General features: G+C 44.2%; 1 protein-coding gene across 4 annotated transcripts in view; it reads right to left on the minus strand.

Moving 5' to 3' along the window:
* Window positions 1-1,184: 1,184 nt before the first annotated feature.
* The window catches only part of c42h2orf42 (chromosome 42 C2orf42 homolog), a 35,508-nt gene continuing 27,534 nt past the window's right edge, over window positions 1,185-9,158 (minus strand). For all 4 annotated transcript variants that reach the window (XM_043681610.1, XM_043681609.1, XM_043681608.1 and 1 more), the window contains exons 7-9: window positions 6,548-6,648; window positions 4,880-5,042; window positions 1,185-3,405 (exon numbers count right to left, since the gene is read on the minus strand). In XM_043681610.1, coding sequence (XP_043537545.1) covers window positions 3,197-3,405; window positions 4,880-5,042; window positions 6,548-6,648 — 473 coding nt within the window. In that variant the 3' untranslated portion in view covers window positions 1,185-3,196. The remainder of the gene's footprint in view (window positions 3,406-4,879; window positions 5,043-6,547; window positions 6,649-9,158) is intronic.

Raw genomic sequence — 9,158 nt, forward strand, 5'->3', positions numbered from 1 at the left:
AGAGCCGCACTTGGCGCAAAATCAAAACAAGAAACATCACGTCTGGCAGCTTCCTTCGGGAGACGAACGGAGTGGGCATCCAGGTCTGTCTGTGCCCAACTCCGCTTCTCCTCGTGGGCACCACCAGACCTTCCTATTTACAGCATTTTTGTATGCCCTGCCTTCCTCCCCTTGGTATATGTAACACTTTGATTTTGGATGAGTGACTTGCTGAGGACCAGGATGCAGGCAGCAGAGTTTTGAATGACCTCTGCTTTGCAAAGGACCCGAGGTGGCATGCCAGCCAGGAGAGTACAAGGATAGTCAGGTCCAGACGTAACAAAGGCACAAGGTGAAGGTTTCCACAGCAGATTGACTGAGGCAGGGACGGAGTTAGTTGGTGCTACAGAAATTATCTTTGAGATGGAAGGGAGATGTGACTGGAAACTTATCTGGAAACCAAACACAACTTCTAATTTCAGAACAGTCTGACCCAGATATAAGGCAGTTGGCAGGGAGAGGGCTGGAACCCACCAAGTTGGAAGGCAGTGGAAATGTCACAAGCCTTAACAATCCAGAACCTCGGGCTCATGTTCTGAAGCCATGGGTTCGAAAACCACCCTGGCAGGTGGTGAAATGTAATTCAATTTTTACAAAATTCTGGAATTAAAAGTCTGGTGGAATAGTGAACAGCCACTGTCAATTGTCATTCAAAACCCATCTGGTTCACAAATGCGCATCAGCAATCTATCATCCTTACCCAGTCTCACCTACATGTGACACCAGACAGGCAGGTCAGGATGCGCAATAGATGCTGGCCTCACCAGGCACACCCACATCTTATGGGGGCATAAATAAAATTTCACAGCCACAATTGCCTCCTCTGGAAAGTCTCACAATTTTGTGCTTTTATGGGTAAATAAAGTGCAAGTCTTTTATTTGTAATATACCAAATGCAGCAATAACACCACCGATGGTGTCCACCGACATCCTGGAGTTGTTCAGGGAGAGGTGGGCACCGCAGGGAGTGGAGTGCATTATTTCCCCCCCAACTCTATTTTGATTTAATCCCTGCCCTCCTCTTCATTGTTTGATCACACAGCATTGCCCTTTGATGTGAAGGGCACTGTTTGTCACTGGCCACTCGGGTGTTTCCTTTCTTCCTGGTGCTGGAAACCGAATAAAGATTCATGCACCTTGTGTCTCACACCTGCACACACACAACATGGGTGCTGGGGAAAAAAAATAAGCACTACCGCAGTTAGGTGGTAGTGTAAAAAAAATAACAGCACCGAGCTGACATGACTGGGTGTAATTTGCAGTGAACTTGAATGAATGCAGTGCAAAGATCTCTGAACACTCAACATGCACACAAGTCAGAGCCAGTCACTTGATTAGTGCCCCTGTCCCGAGATTCAATATCGAGCAATGCCCTGTGGCTGCAATGTGCATGATGAAATGCAGAAACCAATTATGGTCACTTTGATGCTTTCTCTCTCTCTCTCTCTCTCTCTGTCTGGAGACTCATGATGTCACAGGTCTGGTTGCTGCCTCCAGAATATTGATAGTTGTTCCTCTCTCGTTCACAGAGGTCAGTGACTGGTACTTCTGAAGTGCCAATTTGGGCCAACAGTATTTGATACTCAAATGGTACGGAGGATGCACATAGACACAATCATTCACCAAAGTGAAAACTGCTGCTACAGACAGGATTTATTCTAGAGGAATAATAACAGACAGTGCAGGAGAAACTCAGAAGGTCTGGCAGCATCTGCGGAAGGAAAAAAATGGTTAATGTTTCATGTCTGATATCACTGCTCTTCAGTTCTCACTGCGGTTTCTGGACAGCACTATGGTAAACTGGTTGCTGCATTGCCATATGGTAAAACCAGGACTAACTTCAAAAACACCTCGTTGTCTACATAAGTCTTAAGGAGATCCTGAGAAGTACTCTAAAAATGCAACTTACAGATCCCCAGGTGTGGAGAAGAACTGAGAGAGGAAAATATTCAACAGAAAAGAATGAGTATTTTTCTCTTCTCAGCTCTGTGTTAGAACGTTAGAGGTTCAAGTCCATTATAGGACCTCAGCAGACGATCTGGGCGGACACTCCAATGCAGTACTGGAGGAATGCTGCACATTCAGACTTGCTGTCTTTAGTTGTGAAACCAAGACTCCAGATGCGTCTGATAGAATGCACTATTCAAAGAGCAGCAGGTGATCTCAGTACCATGTTTCACTTTCAGCAACTCCATCACTTAAAAAGAAAAAAAAATCTCCATTGCTATTGCTGGGACTTTGTTGCTTTGGTCTCCTGCACTTGAAAAATAATAAGTTGTGAAGCATGTTGTGGCATGATGAGGTGTTATACTATAAGTACAGATTGTTATTCAGATCTGTTGGTCAGGCACATTGTATGGAATCATGAAAAAAGTCAAAAACTATTATTGTTTTGAATTCGTTTTCAGAGTTTTTTTGTGATCACTGTTATGTGTTCTGCAAGGATAAAAATGTGCATTTTGACTGTTCTCCACAGCTTGTGCATTTTGAATGGGCCCTTATCTGCTGCCAATGATACTTTCCAAGATGCCAAACGGAAGGTGTCAGGTGATTGCTCGTACTGAGAGTGTCCAACACAAGTGTCTCCAGTGCTGACAGACTCTCAGGACATGGAGAAAACAAGTGCAGCATTTCTGCAGATATCACAGCACATCTCTGACTTTTGTTTTTTGAGACATACTGCAACACAAACTTGAGCCAATATCCCCGACAACAGAAAGGAATCAACCCAGGTAGAAGCAGAACACCCAGTTCAAATTGACTTCTTGTAGGTGAGCTTTGTTTAGTATTTGCATGATATATCAGCAACTTCCTACACTGGAGAGGAAGGAAACCAAAACGGAGCTGATGCTCACAACAAGGAGATTTAAATTACTACGATGCAGTTTCAACATCTAAAGAAATGAGTGCTTTGGATTGCAAGTTGCAGAGTCAAACATATTAAGTGCCATTAAATACAACTGGTCCTCCACTGGTCATTCAGAGGCGATCAAGCCTTCAAACTCACACAAGTTTCAACTTGAGATCTTCATCAAACTTCAAGCTCGATTCCGAAGTTCCTTTTGCGTCCCCTTAGACCGGTGTTTGGGATTTTCTTTCTCTTACCTACCTCCCAAAAAAAAAGAGGTGACAGCAATGGCCGAGCGACTCCCTGATTTCAGTGGATATTAATGGTGGCGAGGGAAGGGCTAAGCTCGAGGCTTTGTTCTGGAGATGGCTGCTGTTCTCTGTACTCAACGTGTCCATTCCGGTGATGACCATACTCCAGCTTAATTCTCATTTCCCCGATCTTCAATTTGGGCAGAATATCTGGGATCCATTCAATGATAAATGGAGTGGGTTCCTTCTGCTCAGGCGACATGTTGCCTTGATGCAAAGGAAAATCCTACAGTGAACTTTATGCTTGACATAAACAAAAACTCTAATTTTACAGCTACTCAACATCCACAGGCAGAAAAATAAACAAAATGGACTGAATTTTGAGATCAGAGGTATAAGGAATTTATGCTGCATATATTTGTCTCAGGGCATTTTAAGTAGCTTCAGAGGTGCAACAACACTTCTCTTGATCTAACACCCATAGTAAAATAAAATGTGCCAAAGCACTTCAATGAAAGAAACATGACACCTGGCCACACAAGGAGATATATGGGTCAAACAGGTCAGTTTTATGGAATGTCTTCAAGGAGGAGAGTGAGCGAAGGGGAGGAGAGGCATATGGAGAGTATGGTGGATTTTAGGACCCAGCCATCGACGGTAGAAGGATCAAAACTGTAAGACCATAAGACATGAGAGCAGACGTATGCCAATCAGCCCAATGAGTCAGTTCCGTCGTTCAGTGGGATCACGGCTGATCCGATAATCCTCAACTCCACTTTCTTGCCTTTTCTCTATAACCTTGGATTCCCTTAATGATTAAAAATCTACCTCAGCTTTGAATATCTTTAATGAACCAGCCTCAGGAAGAGTCACAAGTGGAATGCAGACATCTCAAGAGGCTTATAGGTCTGGAAGAGATTAGAATAAGGGAGAGGACAGGTCAGATTACTGACTGCAGGAATTACAGAGGCAAAGAGAGACTCAGAGTAGATTAGGAGGTAACAAAAAAGGGTGTCCAACAATTTTTAGAAAAACATCAACAGTAAAAAGATAGTCAAACAAAGAGAGAGTTCCTCAATTATGACCATGAAGACTGACTTGGCGGCAGTCGAGGGCAGGGTGGAAGTAAGAAATGTGTACTACGTATCTTGTCTTCACTAGAAAAGAGGATGATGCCTGTTACAGTGAAGAAGATGTTGCAGCAAAACAAAGGAGAATGTATTGAAATGGTTCACGCTCCTAAAAACAGAGAAGTCCCTGGTCTGGATAGGATATTTCTTAGGTCAACTGAAGGAAAGCAAGTGTGGAACTGCTGAGGCTTTGAATACAATCTTCCAATGCTCCTCAGATATCGAGGTCCGGTCAGAATTTGAATATGCTGCACTCCTGTTTAAAATGGGGAAAGGGATCAACCAGCCTAACCACTGACTGGGGAGGGGCGGGGGAGCTTCTCGTGAAAATTATCATGTATAAAATTGAATAGCAAATGGAAAAACCTGTGTTTGTAAACACAAGCTGGCCGAGATTAGTTAAAGAGAAACCATGTTTGATAGGCTTTATCTTCTCAAGCAGAGTATACATAAATGTCGCATGCCTGGACTCTCAAAACATGCTTTGACAAACTACCACGACAGACTTGTAAGCAAAGTTAAACTTTTAAGGGACTATGAGTGTGGGTAATATCTTTTGGACACCAGATTCTGAAAAATAACCTCCCAAATAGCAAGACCAAATTATTTACCAACTCTCAGGAAAGTCTTGAGTTCCAGTGGTCGAATGCTTGGCTGTTTCTCCACTCGGCCATAGGCCTCGGCAATGCTCTCTACCTGCACCTTTGGACACTTAAACAGCTCGTAGGTGCCATCGCGGTTTTCAACAAAACTCCGAGTGACCTCCAGGGGCATCTGAAAGGGAGAACAAAGGGTGCTGGATTACGTCCTTACAAGGTTCTAAAGGGTTGTTAAACTTCCCAGAAACCATTTTCTACCGCACTTTGGAGGATGCAGAGGCTGCAAAGACAAAAAAGTTGCTGAGAACAGTTCCAGGGATGAGGAACTTCAGCTGCTTGGGGGGACTGCAGAAGCTGGGAGTTGTTCTCCTTGGAGCAGACGTGTTCACAATCATGAGGAGTTCAGGCACAATCGGCGAGGAAAGACAGAGGGCTGAGAAGCTGCAGCCACTGACTTAAAGCGATTTGCAAAAGGCAACATGAGGAAATACAATACCTTTTCCAAAAACCAAGCCTGTGGGCTAGGATTCAGAGTGGGCTGAATGTAAACATTCATTGATTAAAAAAAAAACTCTCCCATTCATAAAATCAGGCAATAGCCTCAGAATCTCAGCAGTTTTCCAAAAAACAGGCCACTTGGCTAAGGTTTCTGCTGAGAGACGTTTCATGCACAAAAACAGAAATTGCTGGAGAAACTTAGCAAGTCTAACAGCATCGGGGGAGAGAGGAAACAGAGTTTCAAATCCACTGACCCTTCTTTTTGCATCGACATCTGTCACTCTTCCAGCCAGTGTGTCCCAGATTCGGCAGCAATTTCTGTTTTTGTGTGTTTCACATCTCCAGCATCCTTAGTTCTTTGTTTTATTGTTCTCAAGTACCTTCACCCAATTTTGAATCTAATGTGAAGTGCCAGATTCAGACAGTTGAATGGTAAATTGAAAATAAAAGGCGTCCACAAGGGGTTACTGCTAAGTTCTCAAATGGCCCCAGAGATGAAGGACTTGCATTATGTGCAGAGACAGGAGAAGCTTCTTTAACAGAGCTATACAAAATTAGGAAGAGTTTTGATAAGACACAGGGAGATCAGTAACCACAGACATGCCACAATTTTGATATAATTAACAAAAAGACTAGAAGACAAAGGGAGATAATTTTCTTTATGCAGCAAGTTGTTGTAATCGGGATCACATTTGCCGAGTGTGGAGGACATAGTGACTTATAAAGGTGAACATGATACACACTCGACGAAGGATGAGCTGCAGAGCTATAGGCAAAGAGCTTTCCTCACAAAGAGTCAGCACAAACATGATGGGCCAAATGGGCTCCCTCTGTGCTGACTGATCCCACATCAGCCACCTTCCCAAACTTCGTGGGAGTCCGGGTTTGCTGAAATGCAGTGGTCAGCGTTTTTTTAATGGACTGATGGTCAGCTTTTTGCTCATCATGAACTGATGTCGCCTTGAAGAAAGTGAGGACTTGCGATGCTGAAGATCAGTGTCCAGAATGTAGCGCTGGAAAAGCACAGCCGGTCAAGCAGCATCCAAGGACCGGGAGAATTGACGTTTCGGACATAAGCTCTTCGTCAGGAATAAGCATAACTTGACCTGCCTGACCTGCTGTGCTTTTCCAGCACGAATGTAGTCTTTTTGCAGATGCCTTCACCTTCCCCTTCCCACCTACCTCTGGGGTATCAAATATCTGCTTGACCTGAAGAATGTTTGTGATCTGCCAAGTGTATTTGGAGAATGTCCCCAGAGGCAATGCATCCTTCCGAACGAATCCTACAAAACACAATGTGCACACTTTACAACTCCAAGTGTCAAAAAAAGGATGACAAAAGGGTCAAAGGGTTATTTTGTGCCAGATAAGGCCACTTCTCCCGAAGGTGTGAGCAGCAGTTGTAAAAGCAGTAACCTGTCGCCAACACCTGGGCAGTGAGAGATCTCCGCTTGTCTCCAGGAAGTGGTTATTTCAATGGAGAGGTCAGGAGAAACATCTTTATCCAGAGAGTGGTAAGAGTGTGGAAGCTGTGCCCAAGGCCAGCAGCATTGGTGCATTGAAGAGAAAGGAGGTAAGGAAAGTACAGGATTCACTGATGATGAAACAGAGTGGACAGAGGAACAATCATCAATGTGAAACATTGCTCCCCCTGCTCTCCCACTGCAGACGCTGCCTTACCTCCTCAGTTTTCCATTATGTTGCACAATGGGTCACCTCCATATCATCCTTGATAAATTTTTGGATAATTACATCCAACAGCCTCTTCAACTCATCAGTGCCCTCCCAGCCAACTGAGCTCACCACTGTGCTACATAGCAGGTAAACGTTGGCGTACGGGCAGAACTGCTCACAATCAAGGTTGCTGCTGCCGTCCTCCTAAAGTGCAGGGAAGTTCACGGCCCGCTTGGTCCGGTGGGATTTATAAGAAAACTACTTTCTGGTCTAATTCAAAGGGTCTTGTATTAACAAGATATAGTTTATTGCATTTGAGCAGCTAAATATAGGTTACATTGCTGTGATAGATGTTGTTACTGAGACTTTGAGCAGGACCAGAAGTTTAGCCTCATTGCGACATGTTAAGCGATTTTGTTGACAAATCCAATTGACATGATCATAGTAAGGGGTGCACATGCCATTCCACAACATTAAACCTTCCAAATCTATGTCAAGCTTCTTTTTCATTTTGAACACACTACATCTTGTACCTAAACATTCATTGCTACTCCCTCGGGGAGCCAATGGTCTCGTGGTATTATTGCTAAACTATTAATCCAGAAACCCAGCTAATGTCCTGGGGACCTAGGTTTAATTCCCATGGCAGATGTTGGAATTTGAATTCAAATTTTTTTAAATCTGGAACTATGCCTTTACCGATGACCATGAATCCATTGCTAATTGGCAGAAAAAGCCATCTGGCTCACTAATATCCTTCAGGGAAGGATATTTGCCATCCTCACATGGTCTGGCCTCTGTGTAACTCCAGATCCACAGCAACGTGAATGACTGTCATTTGAAATGACCTAACAAGCCAATAACTCAAGGGCAGTTAAGGATGGGTAAAAAGTGCTGGTCAGCCAACAATGCCCACGTCAAAGAGTCATAGAGATGTACAGCACATGCCCACGTCAAAGAGTCATAGAGATGTACAGCACGGAAACAGACCTTTCAGTCCAATCTGTCCATGCTGACCAGATATCCCAACCCAATCTCGTCCCACCTGCCAGCACCCGGCCCATATCCCTCCAAACCCTTCCTATTCATATACCCATCCAAATGTCTTTCAAATGTTGCAATTGTACCAGCCTCTACCACTTCCTCTGGCAGCTCATTCCACACACGTACCACCCTCTGCGTGAAAAAGATGCCCCTTAGGTCTCTTTTATATCTTTCCCCTCTCACCTTAAATCTATGCCCCCGAGTTCTGGATTCCCCCACCCCAGTGAAAATACTCCGTCTATTTATCCTATCCATGCCCCTCAATTTTGTAAACCTTGATAAAGTCACCCCTCAGCCTCCAATGGTCCAGGGAAAACAGCCCAGCCTGTTCAGCCTCTCCCTATAGCTCTAATCCTCCAAGCCTGGCAACATCCTTGTAAATCTTTTCTGAACCCTTTCAAGTTTCACTACACCTTTCCAATAGGAAGGAGACCAGAATTGCATGCAATATTCCAACAGTGGCCTAACCAATGTCCTGTACAGCTGCAACATGACCTCCCAACTCCTGTACTCAGTACTCTGACCAAGAAAGACAGCACGCCAAACGCCTTCTTGGCTATCCTATCTATTTGCAACTCTACTTTCAAGGAGCTATGAACCTGCACTCCACGGTCTCTTTGTTCAGCAACACTCCCTAGGACCTTACCATTAAGTGTATAAGTCCTGCTAAGATTTGCTTTCCCAAAATGCAGCACCTCACATTTATTTGAATTAAACTCCATCTGCCACTTCCCAGCCCATTGGCCCATCTGGTCCAGATCCTGATGTAATTAATCTGAGGTAACCCTCTTCGCTGTCCACTACACCTCCAATTTTGGTGTCATCTGCAAACTTACTAACTGTACCTCTTATGCTCACATCCAAATCCTTTATATAAATGATGAAAAGTAGAAGACCCAGCACCGATCCTTGTGGCACTCCACTGGTCACAGGCCTCCAGTCTGAAAAACAACACTCCACCACCACCCTCTGTCTTCTACCTTTGAGCCAGTTCTGTATCCAAATGGCTAGTTCTCCCTGTATTCCATGAGATCTAACCTTGCTAATCAGTCTCCCATGGGGAACCTTGTCGAAC

The sequence above is a fragment of the Chiloscyllium plagiosum genome, chromosome 42 (genome assembly GCF_004010195.1).
Source record: "Chiloscyllium plagiosum isolate BGI_BamShark_2017 chromosome 42, ASM401019v2, whole genome shotgun sequence".
NCBI lineage: Eukaryota > Metazoa > Chordata > Chondrichthyes > Orectolobiformes > Hemiscylliidae > Chiloscyllium > Chiloscyllium plagiosum.